Genomic DNA, 24,335 nt, shown 5'->3' on the forward strand with positions numbered 1-24,335 from the left:
GCTGGAGTGTAGGAGGCTGAGAGGTGACCTTATAAAATCATGAGGGGCAGAGGTAAAGTGAATGGTCACCATCTTTTCCCCAGGGCACAGGAGCCTAAAACTAGAGGATATAAATTTGAAGTGAGAGGGGAAAGATTTAAAAGGGACCTGAGAAACAACCTTTGCACTCAGAGGGTGCTGGGTCTGTGGAACAAACTGCCAGAGGAAGTGGTAGAGCTGGGTACAGTTCTGACATTTAAAAGACACTTGGACAGGAACATGGATAGGAAAGGCTTAGAGGGATCTGGACCAAATGCTGGTTGATGGGACTCCCTCAGTTAGACATCTTGGTCGGTATGGATGAGTTGGCTGATGGGTCTGTTTCCATGCTGTATAACTCTACGGACCTATGACTCTATGACAAAAATGCTCAACAGGCATTTAACAGCTAATTGGTTTCATCCAACATCAAAAACCAGCAGGAAATTTCTGGGTATCTTTAGCTCTTTTAAACATTGATTTGGACCTCTAATGAAGTGTGACATTTGAAGTGAGACAAACAAATATGGTTACTAATGACCTCCCTTGGTACGTTCAGAGGTAGTCACAGTTTCTCTCTTGCCTTCTCTCTGTGCCCTCCCACTGCTTCTCTCTGCAGTTCATCGCTAACCGGTTCTCGGTCCCTGGATCCCCCCTCTCTGCTCTGCTTCTCGTACACTCACGCTCTCTTTCCGTTGCAGCCCACCCTGACCCAGTGATACCTGTTCTCTACCCACTGGAGTAGGGAACCGACTCAGGGAGTGGGTGGGCTGGAGGAAGCAACTGAAGGAGCAGGTCCAAGACTTACAAAGGGATTGCGGTTACCATGAGCGGGAGCGAGACTGGGCAGCAGAAGGTGGAAGGAGGCAAAAGAGATGGGGAGAGGAGACTGGGGTAATGGTCTGAGCAGGTATAATGGGATGCTGGGGTTCAAACATGTAGATGTTCCTCCCTGCTTCAAAGTCACTTTCAACCATTCTGGCTGCACCAACATTACACTGATTGGAAACTCCCTGTAAAAATCTTATCTTATCTTAATTGTGGAACTGGGTAAAACCAGGTTAGAAGCTGAGCCACGGTGGTCCATGCCCGGAATCTCGGGCCAAACTGAGAGCTGTCAGCACTGGATGAGCAGCTCCCAGCTGCAGCATCAAAGCTGCGCTGATCTATAGGAAGATTGCCAGACCTTAGGTGACATCTTCCCATGGCACCATCCACTGCACAAGAGACTGCAGGAACGGGAGGGGAAATGAGGAAGGGGAACATTGACCGTGTCTGGATACTCCCCTCCATGACCTTCGCTGATCCAACATGCCCATCCACCAGGAAGTCAAACATTCAACAAAGGGTGAATTATCCACCATCAATTCCATGATGGTGCTGTACAGGGAGCATCACCTTGTTTTGTGTAGAACTGCCATCCACTTTCTCTTAAATATTTTCCTTAAATAAGATCTTTAAGTCAGTCACAAGAGCTCAAGGGTCCAGGGTGTAACTTCCTCAAATTGGCCAAGCCCACAACTGGTCCCTGTGTCACTGAGCGACCAGGCAAAAGGTAAACAAGGGCCTCTAATCACATGCAAGAAACTAGGAGCAGGAATAGACCATTCGTCCCCTCAAGCCTGCCCCGCCATACAATACGATCATGGCTGATCTGCCCCAGGCCTCAATTCCTCTTCTGTGTCAGTTCCCCCAGCTCTCAATTCCCTCATCTTTCAAAAATGTATCTACCTCCACTTTAACGACCTCTGATGATCCAGTCTCCACAACTCTCCGGGGTATAGAATTCCAGAGATTTGCCACCTTCTGCAAGCAAGGAATTTCTACACATCTCAGTTTTAAATGACCGTCCTCTTATAACTATCTCTCCTCATTCAAAACTCTCCCACTAGTGGAAACATCTCAACATCTACCCTGTCATGTCCCCCTATACATTTCAATAAGATCACCCTTCATTCTTCTGAACAATGAGAATACAGACCCAACCCTTTGACAGTTTATTCCTCTCATCCCGGGCATTAGCCTGGTGAACCTCCTTTGGACTGTCCTACTAATAACACAAGCCCAGTATGGGCCATACCTCAGAGAACTAACACCCTTGGGGCCGTAAGATCAAGCCCCCAATATGGCGAGTTCATTCACCAATTTGGGTAAAGCTGATCAGCAACTCTTGTAATCAATGAGCTTTATGTAGAAGTAATGAATAGATCTGCACCTAAACAAGAGAGCTGGTCATTGATTTCAGGAAGCAGGGCAGTGCACACGCTCCTGTTTACATCAATGTCACTGAGGTGGAGAGGGTTGAGAGCTTCAAGTTCCTAGGAGTGAACATCACCAATATCCTGTCCTGGTCCAACCACATAGATGCCACGGTCCAAGAAAGTTCACCAGCGCCTCAATTTCCTCAGGAGGCTAAAGAAATTCAGCATGTCCCCATTGACCCTGACTAATTTTTCTAGATGCACCCTAGAAAGCATCCTGTCTGGATGCATCATGGCTTGGTGTGGCAACCGCTCAGCCCGAGACCACAGGAGACTGCAGAGAGATGTGGACACTGCTCAGCACATCACAGAAACCAGCCTCCCCTCCACCGACTCTGTCTATACTTCTTGCTGCCTTGGTAAAGCAGCTAACGATCCCTCCCATCCCAGACATTCTCCCTTCTCCCCCCTCCCATCGGGCAGAAGATACAAAAGCCTGAAAGCACGTACCACCAGGCTCAAGGACAGCTTCTATCCCACTGTTATAAGACTATTGAATGGTTCCCTAGTACAATAAGATGGACTCTTGACCTCAGGATCTACCTCATTATGGCCTTGCACCTTATCGTCTGCCTGCACTGCACTTTCTCTGAAGCTGTAACACTTTATTCTGTATTCTGTTATTGCTTTTCCCTTGTACTACCTCAACGTACTAATGTGTCGAAATGATCTGTATGGATGGCATGCAAAATAAAGTTCTTCATTGTAGCTTGGTACTTATGACAATAATAAACTAATTTATCAATTTATGTAGAAAATGGGTTCATTAGCTTCCCTTTTGAGACGTGTCACCCTGATCTGGATAGTGTCTGGGCAATTCCAGTCCCACCTCATGTCCTTGACCGATAATGTCCTCAGGGACTCAGTAATAAACAATATCTTGTACTTAATGTGTTCATACAAACATAGTGGGGACGAAAAACCCAGTGACGTTAACTGTAAATAAATGCTCGTCCCCTGTAACAGTGCCCCAGCTAGACATGGTCTCCACAGCACAGATGGCTCCTGAGACTCAGGGAAAGGTCATGCCTTGGGGACTGAGTGGGAACTATTCTCCAAAAGAGTGAGTGACCCATACTTCAGAGGAAGAAGGGAAAAGGGAATCTTTACATCAATAAAAATGTTTCCTACCAGATGGAGTGACTGTGACAGAAATCCAGTGCAGATATAATTTGTCGGAAAAATTTGCGAGCTTCTTTTGGTGTCAATCTTCCCTTCTTGACGAGGTAATCGAATAATTCCCCTCCGGACACGTGTTCCAACACTAAATACCTGATTGAAGGAAGGAAAGTGCAAAGAAAGTGAAAACTCCGCAGCCCAACACAAACTTGGTCAACTCGACACATTCCAACAGCTTTGAGCGTGCAGGGATAAACTTTACTAATCGGAAGGCAGAAGTATTCAGGTCCATACTCCCACACCAGTGGCGCTTGGCAACACCAGAGCCTGTGTCTCGGGAACAGAACTTAGAATTTTATACAACCGAATCCCAAATGTTTGGTCTTTCAAGGGAGGAATGGAGGAAAGGGAGAGAAATGAAAAGCAAAAGACGTCAACAAAGAAGGAAATGTAAAAAAAAACACAGGGTAAGGGAAGGAACAGAATGAGGAAGTGTATGAAGGAGTCGGTGAGAGATAGACGAGGGAAGGATGGACCATAGAGACGACAGGAAGTGAGTCTGGGAAAGGGAGGGGGAATGATTCACTTCTGAATTAAAGTTATTGCTTTCAAACTCAATCAACTCCAGAGGAACCATCACTGTAATGTGTAGTCAGTGGGTTCTTCACCCGTTGCATCACCTGTTTCACAGGGTATAGGCTGATACACGTGGGATCCGAGGAGCTTAAACAGAGTCTGCATGCTTTACTCAGGAGCTAGTCACATCGTTGCAACCCAGAGAGTCACATAACACAATCCTTAAAGTGATGACTGCCTTAAAATAACAATTACTACTTGCAACAAATACCACATACACTGCAATGCTCCCCCTTAAGTAAAAACCATAAGTTGATTTAGCACTTTACACATTTGACCAAGTCACTGGTTTTGCACTCTCTCTGACGCTGGCATTACTTGTGTCGAGCGTGTAGGTTCACCAGGTGGGAAATCAGGTGTCTCTGGACTGAACGACCTCACCTCAACAACTCTTAAAGAAAATCCACTTGAACGATGGTTGGAGGCATTCCAGAAATTCCTTCAGGCACGCGGCTTGCCCGCATTTTGCTCCCTAGGGTTAAGTGCTCAATCTGGGCCCATTGCCACCACTCTCTCCCCAGTGCTCCACCTCCTCATCTCCAACCTGCAGGGAGTCTCAGCTCATGGACATGGCCATGAGGCTGGAGCACTTCTCCTTGTCGCTTGTGCTGTGATACTTTCACCTCTACTACACTTTCCCCTCAGAGCTGGGTTAGAGGAGACCGAGTCTTCTATTCATTAACAAGTCTGTATCGTGTTGTGGAGTGTAGCCTTGCCCTATAGCCAAGCAGAAATGGTGGAAGTTGCTGCTTTCTGGTGAAGTTCTCTCAACCTCCCATTACCTGCTTACACCATGTCTCCTTTTCTGAGGGTACTGACCTTTCCGTTTCCCCACTGAAGGTGAGGAGAAGTGAAACTGATTTATTCCTCTGCTCTCCGTGAATGGTTCAGATTGAAGTGATCTCTGCTGTGGGTCACTATCTGATACAACCTCTTCAGGAAACGCACGTGTGCCGAAAATAGACCTTACCTCCTCTGTCGTGGGCTCTGTGTTAGTGCATGGCCCCGCACACTCTACCTCCCACCACTTCCAGTGGCCATTAATTAACACTAACACAGGCACCACTGGAACTGTCCTGTAGGTCCCTTCTACACCTGGATCGGTGCTTCAGGAGTTTTTGTTCTGCAGACCTGATAACCGCGCATCTCCAACCTGAGACATTAACTCTGTTTCTCTTCCCACAGATGCCGCCTGACCTGCTGAGTGTTTCCAGCATTTTCTGGTTTTGTTTTAGAATTCCAGTATCTGCGGCTTATTTGATTGTCACCGTGCATCTCTGGATGGTTCTTCTATATCAGTCAACGTTGAGCCAATTGACAAGTCCTCCGTCCACCGCCTTCATATTCACTATTCCCAAATGTTCCGCATAAAGTTCTTCCACGAAATTCCATCACAATCTGTTTGGTATCCCAGCCTGTGTCCCCACATCCTACAACACTGGTCATGGGCCCTTCACATAGTCTGAGATAAAATGGTTTTGCGTCTTCATTCAGACTCGAGTCTGACCTCATGCATCCACTGAGTGTATCAACACAGAGTCTTGCTGTGTACCTCCAGTGATTGCCTCTGCCATGGTGGGAGAGACACCTACTGCCTGCAGAGAAGGAACTTTGCTTTCTCTATCCCTGTGGTTTCTTCACTCACAAGGCAGCCCCTGCAGCAGTCGCTCCGTACCCAATGTTAAAGCTGTACTGAGGCAGGAGGATGGTCCGTCTCTGCAGCTTCGGTGTCACCATTGGACAGCAGACCAGCCCTGAATGGTTGCCACCACTTGTGGTCAGTAACCAGAGTCAACAGTCTTCCCAGGAAGAAAAAGTGAATCTTTGTAACTCCAAATACAATCACAAACACCTTAGCAATAACTATGCATTGTTGCTTCGTGTAAGTAATGTTTTTCGTAGCCAGTGTTTAACTCTGCATACAGAGGTTCTGTGTTCTTTGTTTCTTACAGCTCAAACATCTGGGCAGCTGTGATGGGCACACCTGTGCTGAGTGAATCTTGTAGCATAAGGGGAGGGGTTCCCACCAACACCCTCTTTCCCACCACTTGCTCTGACATGACCCAGATTCTGTCAGAGCTCCCACCATTGCTCCTACCTTAGGTCTGTACACCTGTGCTAGACGAAATTCCTTCATATCTTCAGAGACCATTTCATGTTACAGCTGTACAGGACGTTGGTGAGACTGCACTTGGAGTATTGTGTACAGTTCTGGAAACCTAGCTATAGGAAAGATGTGATTAAGCTAGAGAGGGTGCAGCAAAGATTCACAAGGATGTTGCCAGGACTTGAGTTATAAGGAGAGACTGGATAGGCTGAGACTTTTTTTCCATGGAGCGAAGGAGACTGAGGGGGGACCTTATGGAAGCTTATAAAATTATGAGGGGAATACATAAGGTGAATGGTCGCAATCTTGTTCCCAAGATAGGGGAGTCTTGAACTAGAGGACATGGGTTTAAGGGGACCTGAGAGACAAGCTTTTCCACACAGTGAGAGGTGGATATGAGCTGCCATAGCAAGTACTGGAGGCAGGTACAATTAAGACATTTGGGTAGATTCCTGAATAGGAAAGGTTCTGACAGACATGGGCCAAATGCTGGCCAAATGGGACTAGGTAGTCATCTTGGTCAGCATGGATGAGTTGGGCTGAAGGGCCTGTTTCTGTGCTGTATAAGTCCATGACTCTATTTCCATTGAAACAACCATCTTGCACGCCCTCTTGAACTTTAATCCTTAAGTGTTAAGAACTACAATTTTGACTGGATATCCATATCTACACACAGAGCTACTGTGCAGTGCACAGACTAGAAACACTCTTGAGAACCATCAAGTCTATGCTGGCTGTCAGAGAACGCCCATCAATCAAATTTTCCCACATTTCCTTGCAACCCATTCCCTCTCATGTTTCCATCAGCACCCCCCACCCCCCCCCCCCCCAGTTCTCTCACCACCCACCAACATTTGGGGTGATTCATAGTAGCTGAGTAATCCACCCAGTGTCCATGGGATGTGAGAAGAAACCAAAGTATTGGGTGGTGGGGGGGTGGGAGGCCTACGAAGTCACAGGGGTCAAAATGCAAACACGCAGCCAGCACTGGAGGTCAGGACTGAACCTGGATCACTGGAGCTGTGCATTAACTGCTGTACAACCACGTGCCCCAGGTACATCAATCATCCCATGGGCATAAGTAACTTTGCCAATGTTGCAATAGTGTCTGACCTCACTGCGACTCAAGGTCACCTTCCTGAATTCGCCTCTGCCCTCACTCTCAACATCTTCACCATCACCCTCTATTTCAATAATATTATGCATTTCATGAACAGTTCCATCCTCTTGCTGTATGAAATGGAGGGATCCTGCAATTTGCCGTAAGTGCCAATGTTCCCAACATAACTGGTCTGTAACTGGCCTCACCTAGCCTAATTGGACCTAATTATCCATCAGCTTGACAATTACCAGGCTCGACTTCTTATCCATACTCGATTTTGCAGGTACAATCATTTCTTCTTTCCTCCTGTTCAAGCCTGCACATCGAACTTGCTATGACCAAGCCCGAGAACTCACCCAGTCAATGCAATCGCGTGGTTATTCAATGACTGTGATTCTTTGCTATCCTCATTGCCAGTGTAGAGTACGAGAGCTCAGCGAATTCTTAACCTCTAACAGTCCATTGCAGGCTGCACAGACAGATATTCCTGGCTGCTTCTCTGGAGCCTTCTCCAAAGCATTGTTTCAAACCAAAGGGCAGCTGGTCACGTGACAAAATCTTGAAAGGGCTGACGGCTTTTAAATAACAATAATTTTTCCCAACCAATTTTAGATTTACTACATTCATGAAAGTCACATTCAAAATGAGAGGCTGCAACATGTGAGCAGTCTTGGCAGTATTCGACTTAACAATTTACGTTGTTCAAGCTGAATGAAATATTTAATCTGAAGAGATAGCAAGGTCCTGGACTCTCCCTACACTGGCAGGGACTGGGGGAGACAGCCCAGTATGTTGGCTGTAAGGAATCTGTGTGTTCAGGAACAACTCTGGCCCAATATCCACTGACTCACGGTACAGGGGCCTTGATCCGATTCCCCCTTGGGATTTGGGAATGGGTATCCGGTCAGGGAGTTTCTCAGAACTGCTCCCACTCCATCACTGTAACTCTGCTGGGGATGGGGTGGAAGGCAGGTTTACTGTGGGGAATCGCTCAGCCCTGGTGCTGGGATTGATAGGCACGGTAGTGTAGCGGTTAGCGTTACACTTTACAGCGCCAGCGACCTGGGTTCAATTCGGCCATTGCCTGTAAGGAGTTTGTACGTTCTCCCCACGTCTGCGTGGGTTTCCTCCGGGTGCTCCGGTTTCCTCCCACATTCCAAAGACGTACGGTTTAGGAAGTTGTGGCATGCCATGTTGGTGCCGGAAGCGTGGCGACATTTGCGGGCTGCCCCAGAACACTCTATGCAAAAGATGCATTTCACTGTGTGTTTCGATGTACATGTGACTAATTAAGATATCTTATCTTCATTCTGCATCTGGCTGAAGTAGAACAAAAGCTGACATTTCCAAAGCACCATTCCCAACCTCAGGACTCAGCAAAGCACCTCAGCCAATGGACGATTTTGGAATTGTGACTGGCATTGTAGAGCAGGAAACACACATCCAAGCTGGCACGGCAAGATTCCATAAACAGCAAAACAATAATGACCAGATTAGACTCTTGGTTACCCAACTTGTGTCTGGACAGGACCTGGTTGCTTGTGTCAGGGTCAGGTGGGGGTGCGTATTCTAATAAGACACTCGAGTTGGCCTGTACAATCCTGACCCAGACTGGTACTTTCTCCAGATCAGGATGACTTGTTCGTATTACACACGTGTCCCCCTGCTCTTGATAAGCAGCAACACGCGTGCAGCGGGGCAAGAACATTCGATCGGCTTTTTCTGCCAATGACGTTGGATCAGGTTGGTGCAGAAAGAATGATCAGTCCTCAGGACTGGGCTGGGACTGGATTGTCCGTGATCAGGTCAGAGTTTCATCCTGTACCCACTCTGCACCATCGGCCGTTTGTTCTGCTTGTTGAGCTACAGCCTCAAGGGACAGAAGTTGCTCCTCTTCAGAACGAGGCCACAAGATCTTTCCAATCTGCCCAAGAGAGTGGGTGGGGAGGGGGAGGGATACCAGCTCACCCCAAGAGCTGCATCCCACCATTAGTACAGCCCTCTCATGCGGAGGGTGTGTACCAGCTACAGGGTCTTGGAACAAGAGACTAAGGGAGCTAGGGCTTTACTCTTTGGAGAGAAGGAGGATGAGAGGAGACATGATAGAGGTGTACAAAATATTAAGAGGAATAGATAGAGTGGACAGCCAGCACCTCTTTCCTAGGGCACCAATGCTCAATACAAGAGGGCATGGCTTTAAGTAATGGGTGGGAAGTTCAAGGGAGGTATCAGAGGGAGGTTTTTACCCAGAAAGTGGTTGGTGCATGGAATGCGCTGCCTGGAGCAGTGGTGGAAGGCAGGGTACATTGCTCAAATCAAGAGATTACTAGATAAGCATATGGAGGAATTTAAAATAGAGGGATATGTGGGAGGAAGGGGTTATATAGTTCTTGGGTGAGGTTTAAAGGTCGGCACAAACATTGTGGGCTGAAGGGCCTGTATTGTGCTGTACTGTTCTATGTTCTAAGACCTTTGGACACAGCCACAGCGGTGGGCAGAATCTGGTGACTGACATGGGAAGACTTGCCGCACCTTGGCATCACCACCCCTCACCCAAAGAAACTCTTCCTGCAAATGGTCAGGGATCAGACTGCTGCTGCCAGGGACCCCGGGAAGGGCCGCACACCACAAAGCAAGTGAAAAACATAATAATACCTACAAATATTTCTTATTTTCATAGACGTCGTGGAGCTTCAGTACGTGAGGGTGTTCGATCAGCTTCAGGATGGCAATCTCTCGTTCCACCTGCATCAGAGCAGAAAGGGAAGATGGTTACACACACCACTCCTCACTCCTGGTGACCGCGCTCCTGATAATGTGAGAAAGGAAGGCTTGAGAAGGAGGCCATTCAGCCCTTTTGGACTGCTAACCATTCTGCTGGATGGCAACCGGTAGCAGAATCAGTGTGACACAGAAGACAACCTGGGTAAGTGGGCCGAGGAATGGCAAATGCAGGTTAATTCAGATAAGTGCCTGGTTTTGCATTATTGAAAGTCAAATCAAGGTAGGCCTTTCACAGTGAATGGCTGGGCCCTGGGAGTGTTGTAGAGCAGAGGGACCTTGGAGTTCAAGTACATGGTTTCCCTGAGGTGGAGTCACAGGTAGACAGGGTGGTGAAAAAGGCGTTGGCACGCTGGCTTCATCAGTCAGGACACTGAGTGTAGAAGTTAGGAGGTCCATGGTGCGGTTGTACAGGATGCTGGTGAGGCCGCACTTGGAGTATTGTGTTCAGTTTTGGTCGCCCTGCTATAGGAAAGGTGTATTAACTGGAAAGAGTACAGAAAATTTACATTGATATTTGCCAGGACTCGAAGGACTGAGTTATAGGGAGAGGTGGGAGAGGTAGGACAGGCTGGGATTTTTTTTTCCCTTGGAGCATAGGAGACTGAGAGGTGACGTTATAGAGGTGTATAAAATCATGAGGCGCAGAGATAAGGTGAATGTACTCAGTCTTTTCCACAGGCTTGGGGAATCAAGAACTAGAGGGCATAAGGTTAAGGTGAGAGGGGAAAAATTTAATAGGAACTTGAGGGGCAACTCTTTTACACAGACGGTGGTACATATGTGGAACGAGCTGCCAGAGGAAGTGGTTGAGGCAGGTACAACAACAACTTTTAAAAGGCAGTTGGACAGGTCCATGGATAGGAAAGGTTTAGAAGGTTATGGGCCAAATACTGGCAAATGGAAATAGCTTAGATGGGACATATTGGTCAGCATGGACCAGTTGGGCCGAAGGGCCTGTTTCTGTGATGTATTACTCTATGACTCTACAAGAGGGTCTGTTCGAGAGTCTTATAACAGCAGGATAGAAGCTGTCCATGAGCCTGCTGGTACCACGTTCTCAAGGTTTTGTATCTTCTGCCCAATGGAAGGGGGTAAAGAGAGAATGACCGGGGTGGAGGGGTCTTTGATTATGTTGCAGAGAGAACTGTTGGACCGGTATAGCACAGATGACCATTCAACCCACAGTGCCTGTGCCAGCTCCCAGTAGAGCAGTCCCATCAGTCCCAATCCCCCATATCTCCTACAACTTGACAAATTACCCTCCGTCCAGTGCCCCATCCAATCCCCTTCTGATTCTGTCTCCACCCACCTCAACAGGCAGAGGCTCCAACTGCCCAACTACTCTTCACATTAAATAGATTTTCTTTGTGCAATAACAGAGCACCTTGAAAAGAATACTAGGATTGAGAAGAGTCAACGCAAATGGAAAAAAAGATGCAATATTGGAAATCTGAAATAAAAACAGAAAATGCTGGAAACACTCAGCAGGTCAGGCGGCATCTGTGGAGAGAGAAGAGTTAACGTTTCAAATCGAAGACCCTTCATCAGCTTCAGGTAACTCGCTTTCTCTGTATTGGAACTGGCTGGTTTGGTTGGAGGTCATCCATCTGTGGCAATGGCTGAGGCTTTCTCTCACTGCTAGAGTGGTCTCATCTGCTGCACATTCCCTACAGACCTGCATTTCACAGCTTTTACATCTACGTTTTGCCTCTAATCTGCCCTCATCTCGCAGGTTCTCTCTCCTTCATTAATCCATCAACCAAATTACTCCATCAACAGCTTATCCTCACCGCAGCCCTGACTTAATCCTGTTTCCATTGTCCCATCCAAGCCTTCCCCACCTTCTCTGCAGCTGAAAACTAACTTGTTTCCTCTCTTACCCTGTTGTGACAAAGGGTCATTGATCTGAAACATTGACTGCTTCACTCTCCACAGACGCTGCCTGACCTGCTGAGTATTTTCAGCACTTACTTTCTTTGAGTAAAGTGGGCATAGATTTTTAAATGGGAATGTCATGTCTGACTAAGTTGTTGGGAGTTCTTTGAGGATATAACTAGTAGAATAGAGGGAATCAGTGAATGTGGTGAATTTAGATTTCCAGAGGTCCTGCCTAAGTTCTAGGGAAGGGTCTTCAGTGTGAAATGTTACCTGTTTCCCACATATGCTGTCTGACCTGAGTGTTTCAGTATTTGATTTTTTTATTTTTGCGTAAGAGGGGTTGGTTAACAAGGTGAGAGGAAATGGAATTGGGAGTAATATGGTCTCGTGGATTGAGAATTGGTTATTGGACAGAAAGCAATGGACCCCTCTCAGGTTGGCAGTTGTACGGATTATGCTCCAGACATTCAGGATTTTTAAACAACGATTTGTCAGCAGGAGTCAAATATCATATTCCAAGTTTGCTGACAATATTGAACTCATAGTGGCTGTGAGTAGGGAGGAGGATGTAAAGAGGCTTCAAGGGGATGTGGATGAGCTGAGTAAGTCGGCAGGAACACTGCAGATAGAATATAATGTGGAGAAATGTGACGTTGTCACTTGGTTACACAGAACATTTCAGAGGATCTATCCTGGGCCCAACACATTGATGCGACTACAAATAATGCACATCAGTGGCTCTACTTCATTAGGAGTTTGAGGAGATTTGGTCTGTCACCAAAGACTCTTGAAAATCTCTACAGATGTACGCTGGAGAGCATTCTGACTGGTTGCATCACCGCCTGATATGGAGGCTCCAATATACAGGATCGCAAGAGGCTGCAGAGGGTTGTAGACTCAGCCAGCTCCATCACGGGCACAACCCTCCCCGCCATCGAGGACATCTTCAAGAGGCGGTGCCTCAAGAAGATGGCATTCATCACTAAGGGACCCTCACCACCCGGGACATGCCCTTTGTTAATACCATCGGGGAGGAGGTACAGGAACCTGAAGACCCACACTCAACGATTCAGGAACAGCTTCTTCCCCTCCCCCATCAGATTTCTGAACCCATTAACACTACCTCGTTATCCCTCTTTTGAACTATTTACTTATTTTTGTAACTTATAGTAATTTTATATCTTGCACTGTACTGCTGCTGCAAAACAACACATTTCACGACATATGTCGGTGATAATAAACCTGATTCTGATTCTAAACAGAAAGGGAGAGAGTTTGTTAAACGGTGAGGCATTGGATGTCCAAAAGGAACCAGGTGTGCTTGTACTGACATAAGGTACAGCAAGTGATCAGGAGGGCAGATGGTACATTGGCCTGTTTGGATTACAGAAGGAAGAAAGTCTAATTGCAATTGTACCGCGCCCATATGACACCGTACATGGGAGTACTATGGACAGGTTTGGCCTCAGTTGGAACACTGCAAAGGTTCGCCAGAATGGTTCTAGGGACGACATGTTTGCTGTATGACGAGAGATTAAATAAATTGGACTGTGTTTCGTTTAGAAGAATACAAAGGGGATCTCACTGAAACTTACAAAATTCTTAAAGGGCTTGACAAACTAATGGCTGGGAGGGTGTTTCCTTGACTGAGGAGTCTAGGACCGGGGACACAGATTGGAAATAAGGGATAGGTCACTCACAGCTGAGGAGAGGAAAATACTTTCTCTCAGAGCACTGTTAACCTCTGGAATCCTCTACCCCCACTGGCTGTAGAAGCTCAGTTTTCCAGTTTGTTTAAAACAGGGACCGGGAGATTTCTGGGCATTCAGGGATATGGGGGTCGTGCTGGAAGGGGGAGCTGAGCAAGCAGATCAGCCACCGTCTCGCTGAATGGCGGAGCAGGTTCAAAGGGTCAGGTGGCTGACGCCTGCTCCTATTTCTTATATCTTTATCCTCCCTCCATCCCCCTCCCATGTCCACCCTTCCCAGATCCCTGAAACATTGGGAAAAGCTTCCCTGTGGAACCAGTCATGTTCTTGTCCACCTCCATCGGATCTCCTCTCCGCCTTAAGACTCATAGAATCATACAGCACGGAAACAGGCCATTCAGCCCACTATGTCCATGCCAACCGCTGGGCACCCATCCGTACGAATCCCATCTTCCAGCACTTGGTCCACAGACTTCCATGCCTGGGCGATTCAAGCGCTTGTCTAAACACTTCTTAAGTTCTGTCAGTGACTCTGTTTCCACCACTCTCTTGGGCATTAAGTTCCAGGTACTCACCACTCTCTGGGTGATAAAGGTCCCCCTCAGATCCCCTCTGAATCCCTTACCCTACATCCTCTAGTTTTACCTATCTCTTATATGAGGAGCAACTTCCTGCAGTCTACCCTATTGATACCCCTCAAGTTATATAAAATTATACCTCAATCATGTTCCCTCTTAACTTCCATTGCTCCAGGGAAACACAGACCCAGTCTCTCCAGTCTGAAACAATCCATCCCAAGGCAACGTCGCAGTGACTCTCCTCTGCACCCTCTCCAGTACCATCACATCCTTCTTTGCTCCAGTGAGAGCAACCTCAGCCCCTCCAGTCTAACCTCGTAACCCCTCGTCCTTGCCCAGTAAATCCCCATCACCCTCTCTAGCACCTTCACATCACTTCCATCTCTCCCACTGATCCATATCCTATTGTCTCCGACTGCAAAGCACAGATCCGCCTGTCCCTCTCAGTGTCCGCACCATTGAAGGGGACACGAGTTTCAGACCCCTCTTTGTGATGGAGTCCCCTTCAGAGGAACCAAGCTCCAACTCAAAGATCACACACCCCCACCCCTCAAGCCACCAAAGTCAGCCCTTATGCCCGCAACTCTCTTGGCCTTTCACTCTTGCCTTCTTTTATAGTCATCACTGACTGGCTATTTGACTAGAGAGGCTGTCACAACTGACAACAGGTTGCATTTGTCTGGTAGCTTGAACGGAGGAGGACATCCCTAAGTGATTCACAAACAAAATTTGGCACTGAGCCATGTGTTTTGGGTGGACTCTAAGGAGAGAGGGAAGGGGAGGTAGTTCCAGAGGCTGGGCTTTTCCTAGTTTTTCAGCAGTTAGTAATGCCAGAGTTGAACTACAGCTGATTTCCACCACACCCCCCAATCACATCTCCCTCACTACTCCCACACCCATCCACCTGGGACCACGGGATCAGTTTTCGACACTGCTGAGTCTTTCAGGAAGGGGCAATATCTCAAGAACAGAACTTTTGTTCTTGGTCCAGGGAGTGGCATTTATTTACTGTCCTAAGTCGCCCTGAGAAGGTGTTTGAAGTCTTGAACCACTGCAGTCAGCGTGATGAGGTGAAGGAGGCAAGTTCAAGATCTTCATTCATGCCACGTCAGCTCCGACAAGGAGGTCTAACCACCGAGCCCTCACGTTCGAAGGCATTGCCATTACTGAGCCCTCAGCAACATCCTGGGTGTCACCACTGACCAGAAACTTAACTGAACTGGCTGCATTAACACTGCGGTTACAAGAGGAGGTCAGAGGCAGGGTATCCCAGGGTGAGTGACCCCCCCCTCCTGATACCCCAAGGCCTCTCCATCATCTACAAGTCAGGGGTGTGACGGAATACTCTCCACTTCCTGGACGATGGCAGTTCGACGCTACCCAGGACAAAGCAGCCCGCTAGATTGATTCCCCAACCATCACCCTAAACACTCATTCCCCCCATTACCAGCGTACTGTGATTACAGTGTGTACCACCTACAAAATGCACTGCAGTTACTCGCCTGGGACTAGTCCGACAGCATCTTCCTAACCCCCAACTTCTACCCACCAAGGACAAGGACGGGAGCCACAAAGGGAGCACCACCATCTGCAGGTTCCCCTCCAAGTCACTCACTATCCTGACTTGGAAATGTACTGCTGGTTCTTCACCGTCACTGACCCTCCCCAACAGCACCGAGGGAGCACCTCAACCAGAAGGACTGCAGATGTTCAAGAAGGCAGCTCACCGCCACCTTGTGTTCGGGATGGGATGGGAAATTAATGCAACGATCCTGTAAACCATGACCAGTGACCAAGTGATGAAGGGCTTGTACTTTGTCTGCCAGATCCTATATCCTACAAGTGGAAGGATAACAGGATAAGCAGACTACCGTAGGCAGGATATGGGCTCACTACCTCAGGAGTGTGCCTTGGAAGAAGTGAAACATATTAATACAATAACCAGACCAGCCACACGCCAATGGGTATGGCCAATCAGTTTGGAAAAGAACTAATAACCCGGCCTCTGGCCGATGCTCACCTTCATGAGGACGGACTCTGTCAACTTCTCCCGGTTTACAATCTTTACTGCAACCTTCTGCCCCGTAATGCAGTGAATGCCAAGCTTCACCAGCCCTGGAATGAGAGAGGAGAAACACTCATTACAATTATACCTTGCTTGTTCAGGCACTCTGGGCACGGGTTTCTAGGCCCTTCGGCCCGACCAGTCCATTCCGACCACATTGTCCACCCACCTAGTCCCAACTTCCTGTGTTCAGCCCATATCCCTCCAAGCCCCACCCCTCCATGTACCTATCCAAGTGCTTCTCTTAAATGATCCTGTTGTACCTGCCTCACCCACTTCCTCTGGCAGCTCGTTCCATATACTCACCACCCTCTGCGTGAAGAAGTTGCCCCTCAGGTCCCTTTTAAATCTTTCCCCTCTTACCTTAAACCTATGTCCCCAAGTCTTAGACTCCCCTACCCTGGGGAAAAGACTGTCCCCATTCACGTTATCTAAGCCTCTCATAATTTTAAACACCTCAGTAAGGTTGCCCCTCCATTCTCCTACATTCCAAGGAATAAAGACCTAACCTGGTCAACCTCTCCCTATAACTCAGGCCCTCTAATCCTGGCAACATCCTCATAAATCCACATCTTTCCACTAGGTACCTCTGTCCATCTCTCTCAGCCTCTGCCTAGACCAGAATCTTGTAATCCAGTCTGGTTGGATTTTTATTACTGACTGGACTGGATCATACCTTTAACTGTCACTGTGATTCACGTCTCCCTAGTTGTGCAGGACGTCGGTGAGTATGTGGACAGTTTTGGTTACTTTCTTATAGGAAAGACGTCATTAAGCTGGAAAGAGTGCAAAGAAGATTTACAAGAACGTTGCCAGGACTCGAGGGCCTGAGTCACAGGGAGAGGTTGGACAGACTAGGACTTTATTCCTTGGAGTGTAGGAGACTGAACAGTAACCTTATAGAGGTGTATAAAATCATGAGGGGCATAGATAGGGTGAATGCACAAAGACTTTTTCCCCAGGGTTGGGGAATCAAGAACTAGAGGGCACAGATTTAAGGTGAGAGGGGAAAGATTTGATAGGAACTTGAGGGGCAACTTTTTTTTTTCCACATAGAGGGTGGTCCACATATGGAATGAGCTGGTATATGGAAGTGGTTGAGGCAGGTACATTAACAATATTTAAAAGGCACTTGGACAGGTACACGGATAGGAAAGGTTTCAGGGGATCTGAGACAAACACGGGCAAATGGGACTTGCTTAGATGGGCATCTTGGTCAACATGGATGGGTTGGGCCGAAGGGCCTGTTTCCATGCTGTATTACTCTGTGACTCTCTAACACAGGGAGTGGTTGGTGCAGTGGTGAAGTTACCAGGCAAGTAATCCAGTGCTGGTGGACCAACAATCCAGAGACTCAAATTCAAGTCCCCACCCAGCAGCTGTGGGATTTAAATTCACTTCATAATCTGGAATCTGGAAATGAAAACTGACAGGCGATGACCTCAAAAACGACAGATTATCATAAAAACCCATCTATTTCACCAAATCTCTTCAGGGAGGGAATGTGCCATTCTTACTCGTCTGGCTTACATCTGACTCTACATGGATGTCTGAAAAAGGCCAACAAGGTCACTGCATCCAGGGGCATTAGGAATGGGAAATAAATGCTGGCTTTATCATTGATGCCCATATCCCAGAAAACGTAAAAACAGTCAGACATATATAGTACTTGGGAAGGCACTGAGGAACGTTGATGAACAGAGATATCTAGGGTCCATAATTCCCTGAAAGTGGCAACACCGGTCGATAGGGTAGTGAAGAAGGTACATGGCACGTTGCCTTCATACCTCGGGTCATAGAATGGAGGGACGTTATGTTGCAACTCTACAAAACACTGGCTGGACTGCATTTACTATTGGGTGCCGTTCTGGTCAGCACACTATAGGAAGGAAGTGGTTGCGCTGGAGCGAGTGCAGAGGAGATTCCCCAGGATGTTGCCTGGATTGCAGGACTTCAGTTATGGGGAGTGGGGGGATTGGATAGACTGAGCTTGTTTTCCCAGGAGCGAAGGAGACTGAGGGGGATCCGATGGAAGTGCATAAGATTATGAAAGGCAGAGATAGGGTAAATAGTCAGAATTTTTTTTTTCCATGATAGGAGTATCGAAAGGGCACTGATTTAAGATGAGAGCAAGGGGATCTTTGGGGTTTGTTTTTTTACGTAGAGAGTGGTTGATATCTGGAATGAGCTGCCAGAGGTGGTAGAATCAGATAGAGTCACTACATTGAACAGGCATTAAGACAGGCACTTGAATAGGTAAGGCATACAAGGATATGGACCTAATGCAGGCAAATGGGATTAGTGTAGATAGGCAAAAAGGTTAGCATGGGCAAAGTGGGCCAAAAGGCCTGTTTCTGTGCTGTACATCTCCATGACTCCAAGCTGTGAAACAGGCCATTTGATCTATCAGAGACCTACTGGATATGTCTGCCCACGCCTCCCTATCTCACTCTGCCAACGTTCCCCTTCCCATGGATTATCCCGCCTTTTGCTGTCTACCTCCTTTAAATTTCAGGATTTAAGGTTCTGAGATGGGTAGGATGGACAAGGGAGACCATGATCCCCCACAATGGGACATCCAGACCAGTGGGACACTTGGGATAATGAGTCGGCATTTAGGACATTGATGGGGAGAAATTCCTTCGGTGTCTTTGGAATTCACTGTCCCAGAGGAATGTGGGTACTCAGTCACTAGGATCAACAGTATGGAAGACAGGGTGTCAGTGGGATCAGAAGATCAGCCGAGATCTGATCAAAGGACGGAGCAGGTTTGAGAGAATGCATGGTCTACACCTGCTCTTATGTCCACAGTCACTCTTTACAGCAGCTAGTTCCACTTTCTCAGTATTCTCCCACATCCTTTATTAGGTTTGCTGGTGACTATCTTCCTGTAGAGCTGCTGTCTCACAGCTCCAGTGACCCAGGTTCGATCCTAACCTGTGGTGCTTTCTGTGTGGAGTTTGCACGTTCTCCCTGTGACCGAATGAGTATCCCCCTGGATGGTCCGATTTCATAGAACAGTACAGCACGGGAACAGGCCCTTCGGCCACAATGTCTGTGCTGAATACAATGCCAAATTAAACTAAATCTCTTCTGCCTGCACGTGATCCGTATCCCTCCATTCCCCTGCAGATTCATGTGTCTGTCTAACGCCTCTTAAGCACCACATTTCTCCTCACAGTTCAAGGACAAGCGGGTTGACAGATTATTTGGCTGCCGTAACTTATCGCAAGTGAGTGGTAGAATCTGGAGGAAGTTGATGTTAATGTGTGATGAGAACAGGTCACAGTGAAAATTAATGGGAAATAGGATTGCTCTGAGGGCTTGCTAGACTCAATGGACTGAATGGCCTACATTGTAAAGAAAATATATCTATGGCCCTATTTTTGGTTGCATGTGTAAACATCTCTTCATCTTCCTTGTGAACCTCTTCATAATCTTAAAGCCCATGATTAGAACCTCCTGCCACACACCACCACTCCCAACCACCTCTCTTATATACCACAAGCCGACAGTTCTGCACGGGGTATGGTGAACGTGCACTGCTTGGCCAAACACACTCCCGCATGCAGTGCGCTGGCCCTCTACTGACCCCTCGAGTCAGCAGCACTGCAGGTGGCTCCAAGAGGCAGTACACACTTTCCACCTGGCCCCTTAGTAGAGCAGCTTCTTTCATTTGAACGAGTTTACTCAATCGGACTAAGAAATAACTTTTCTAAACAAAAACTATTTTGATTAATATTAATAGAATTAAAGTTCTATTATCTTTAAGCCAAGTTCATTGATAATCAGGTACAATGAAATGCTTGCAGCAGCATCACTGGCACACAGGTAGAGACAACACACAGAACATAATTTATACAAGATGCTGAAGAGAAAAAATACAAAAACAACACTGCAAAAACTTATTTTAAAATATTTAAACTTTTAAAAGTAATTTTTATTGTTAAATATAGATATATTTTAACTGTACTTAAGTGTCCATAAACATAAGACATTGACACAGAAACGGGCCTTTAGCCCTTATGCTAGTTCTATCAGTCAATAAGGACGTGGCTGATCTCAACCAGCATATGTGGTACCTCCCACATTATGTAGCTCATACACCTCAGGACATAAATATTCTGCACCATAGGATCTGTTACAGTTCAAGGAGAACAGACAGAGCCTTGGTTTAACACCTGCACAATGGGAGCTCCTTAGCAACAGCAGTCCCTCAGTCCTGCAACTTCAGCCTCAATTTCTGTAGGACTGCTCTGCTCTGGAGTGAGAATTGAACCCACAACCTTCCGACTCAGAAGCAAGAAGGCTTCCCGCTGAGCTGCGGCTGACACTTGAGCATCCAGTGGAAAAGGCCCTTGATATCAGTAGGCTAGGGACAGTGCCTCAGGATTCAACTAGCAACCTAGTGAGGCCTCAGAGACTTTGGGAGCCTCCAGCTGCGACTGGAGGTGCCTGTTGGGGGCAAATCAGGTGCAGGCTGTATCTAACGCAGTCTGGCCCATCTTTTAGATCAAGCATCTTTGTCATAAATGTTTTCCCACTCAAATCCTGACAGAGGCCAGAAATGTTCACGGTACAATTGTGGTTTCCCCAAGATTCCATAAATATGTCACATAAACCTCTGCTTTTCAATTCTCTGCCTCGAGTTATGAACCCCAATCTTGTATCATTTTGGTTATCAGCAACATTGACAAGGCGCTCTGCCCATATATCCCAGATCGCTCTCTTCCACTGCACAGTTTACGCATTTATTTCCAAAGAAACGTTTACTCTTCCTATCAGAATGTCTTGCCTCACGTTTATCCATAATCATTGGTTTGACAAGTCTCTCTTCATGTCTTCCTGCACAGTCCATCTCCAGTCAACACCACCCAGGACATGCCCTCTTCACATTACTACCATCGGGGAGGAGGTACAGGAGCCTGAATACCCACACTCAATGATTCAGGAACAGCTTCTTCCCCTCCGCCATCAGATTTCTGAACAGTCCGTGAACCCATGAATACTACCTCATTATTCCTTTTTTTTGCACTATTTATTTTTGTAATTTACAATAATTTTTACGTCTTTGCACTGTAGTGCTGCAGCAAAACAACAAATTTCACATCATATAAGTCAGTGATAATAAATCTGATTCTGATCTAAACTCCCGGTCTGGTGACGCCCACCAGGTCTCAGCTTTGAAATTATGTTTCTCATGTCCAAAACCAAGGACAGAATCGCATTCAGTCCTCAGCCCCAGGCACACCTAAACCAGCACGTCAGTCTTTATTACAAGGGGGTTGGAATTCCGGTTCAGATTAGCTTATTGTCATACACGCCAGGACGCAATGAAATTCCTTGCTCATGTGAAGCCCACAGAGTGAACAGTATTGTTACAATTGCTGAGGCCCCACCTAGAGGAGTGTGCACAGCTTTGGTCCACTTAATTAAGAAAGAATAGACTAGCATTGGAGACAGTCCAGAAGAGATTCACCAAGCTGATTCCTGGCATAAGAGGGATGTCCTATCATAAACCGCTAAAGAAGTTGGACTTGTACTCAGTGTTTAGAAGAATGAGGGTGACCTTATTGAAACACATAAGGAGACACGACAGGGTAAATGTTGAGATGTTTTCACAGTGGGAGAATCTGGAACAAGGGGACATATTTACAAGAGGCCAGTCATTTAAAAATGAGGTGCGTAGAAACAATTTCTTGCAGAGGCTGGTGAATCTCTGGGATTCTCTACCCCAGAGAGTTGTGGAGACAGGATCATTAGAGAAGATAAGATCTTTATTAGTCACATGTACGTCGAAACATACAGTGAAATGCATCTTTTGCGTAGAGTGGTACTGGGGGCAGCCTGCAAGTGTCGCCACGCTTCTGGCACCAACATAGCATGCCCACAACTTCCTAACCCGTACGTCTTTGGAATGTGGGAGGAAACCGGAGCACCCGGAGGAAACCCATGCAGACACGAGGAGAACGTACAAACTCCTTACAGATAGCGGCTGGAATCGAACCCAGGTCGCTGGCGCTGTAAAGTGTTACGCTAACCGCTACACTACTGTGCCTGCCCACATAACTCATAACTCATACCTCCAGAAATGGAGGTAGATACATTTATGAAAGACTGGAGGTTGAGGGCTATGGGGAACTGGCACAGAGGAGGAATTAAGGCCTGAGAGAGATCAGCCATGATCATGTTGAATGGTGAGGCAGGCTTGAGGGGATGAGGGGCCCACTCTTGCTCCTATTTTCTTCCCCTCCTGACCCATCAAACTGCCAGGAGTGAGTTATCCAAAACAATGCACTGGAAGGGCGAATCATTTTTCTCACAAGAGCAGTGTGAAAGAGTCAGTGCTCAGCTGTCCACAGATACCTTAGATAAAACCACGTGTGGAGGGATTGTCACCATCAGAAGCAAAGTCCGAGACTGAATTCCCTGTGGTCCAGGCCCTGTTTAAATGTCTCCTTCACATCTTTTCCAAATGAAATTGAATCTGCTCCCCAGACAACACAAAGCAAGGAGTTTACAGGAGACAATTCCCTCCTTGCACATTTTAAGCTAAAAAGGGCAAGAGAAATGTTCAAGATGGTTTATAAAAGCAACTTTGCCTGTTGCTGTGTGTTATATTTCATTCATTCCAGAGACTGGAGTGACAATCTAAGCTGACAGCACTGACAGGAGAGCTGCAATTGCCAGAGGTGAGATGTTAAACTGAGGGCCCGCATCTGCTATCCCAATCAACGCAGATAGGTATTGGATGGTCAGCATAGACATGGTGGGCTGAAGGGCCTGTTCCTGTGTAGAATGACTCTAATAATTGTCTCCAAAGCAAACAGCAGTAAAAGAGGGATGGGAAAATGGAGCGAGGATTGAGTGATGGATGAAAGGAGAGGGTAAGTTGCTTCACACTAACTGGTTGCCTTAGTCCCCAATTCATTGGCTGTAAAACAATTTGCAACATCTTCAGGTTGTGGAGCAGTGCTGGTAAAATACAAAACTTTCCATCTCTTCTTTTTTCTCCTTGTACTTTTGTTCTGGAATGAAGAGTGTGAAATTCCCGGGCATATCTGACAGGACAGCAGGGGAGAGGACACACTGAGGAACAACATGTTCCTCGTTGGCAGCTTCAGGCTAGACTCTGAGACACAGGCCCAAGGATGAATTTCTAGGCCAATGTATCTTCAGCCAGTGCTCTGCAGAGTTAGGGATGAAGAATCACTTCGTCCCAATACTAGGGGGCAGTTCTCTTCAATTCCACTCACTGTTGAGAACCAGTTTAGATTGTCGAAGCCTCTGGCTCCCCTTATTTGTTGTATTTCCTTTAGTGATGAGACTCACTACCTTCGTTTATTGTCACAGGCATGCATACACAGGGTATAAATGCCATGAAAATTCACTTTCTGCAGCAGCAGCACAGCACATTACAAACAATCGAAACACAAGTTAACATAAACTTAAATTAACATGAATTATACATAACTTACACAATGTAAGTTAACGATTCAGAAACAGCTTCTTCCCTCCACCATCAGATTTCTGAATAGTCCATGAACCTATGAACATGACCTCATTATTCCTTTCTTAAACTATTTATTTTTATAATTTATTGCAATAGAACATAGAACATTACAGCACAGTACAAGCCCTTAGGCCTACGGTTAGAGCAGGATTTTATCCTGCTCTAAGATCTATCTGACCCTGCCTTCCCACTAAGCCCCCTATTTTTCTATCATTCATGTCTCTTAAATGAGATGGACTCTGACCTCACAATCTACCTTGTTGTGACCTTACACCTTATTGTCTACCTGCACTACACTTCCTCTGTAGCTGTGACACTTTACTCTGTACTGTTATTGTTTTTAGCTGTACTACCTCAATGCACTCTGTACTAACCCAATGTAACTGCACCGTGTAATGAATTGACCTGTACGATCGGTACGCAAGACAAGTTTTTCACTGTACCTCGATACAAGTGGCAATAATAAACCAATACCACTACTTATGGCTAGCACCAAACAAACCACCAAAGGAACAAAGGCCATGGATCAAGTGAAAGTGGCCACACAAGTCTATAGGGTGGTAAA

The 24,335-nt window shown here is 46.8% G+C and overlaps 2 protein-coding genes across 5 annotated transcripts in view; one reads left to right on the forward strand and one right to left on the reverse strand.

The window, feature by feature from the left end:
* Positions 1-24,335, forward strand: part of LOC127585534 (MOB kinase activator 2-like) — a 507,209-nt gene that overhangs the window by 89,054 nt on the left and 393,820 nt on the right. The gene's annotated exons all lie outside the window — the stretch shown is intronic.
* LOC127585530 (serine/threonine-protein kinase BRSK2-like) overlaps positions 1-24,335 on the reverse strand; it is a 163,811-nt gene that overhangs the window by 46,860 nt on the left and 92,616 nt on the right. For 3 of the 4 annotated variants that reach the window (XM_052043072.1, XM_052043069.1, XM_052043068.1), the window contains exons 2-4: positions 16,213-16,307; positions 9,903-9,988; positions 3,411-3,551 (exon numbers count right to left, since the gene is read on the reverse strand). In XM_052043072.1, the coding sequence (XP_051899032.1) occupies positions 3,411-3,551; positions 9,903-9,988; positions 16,213-16,307 (322 nt within the window). Of the gene's footprint in view, positions 1-3,410; positions 3,552-9,898; positions 9,989-16,212; positions 16,308-24,335 lie in introns of those variants that run through there. The other variant, XM_052043071.1, reaches the window with a different exon arrangement.

The sequence above is a fragment of the Pristis pectinata genome, chromosome 33 (genome assembly GCF_009764475.1).
Source record: "Pristis pectinata isolate sPriPec2 chromosome 33, sPriPec2.1.pri, whole genome shotgun sequence".
In the NCBI taxonomy this organism is placed as follows: domain Eukaryota; kingdom Metazoa; phylum Chordata; class Chondrichthyes; order Rhinopristiformes; family Pristidae; genus Pristis; species Pristis pectinata.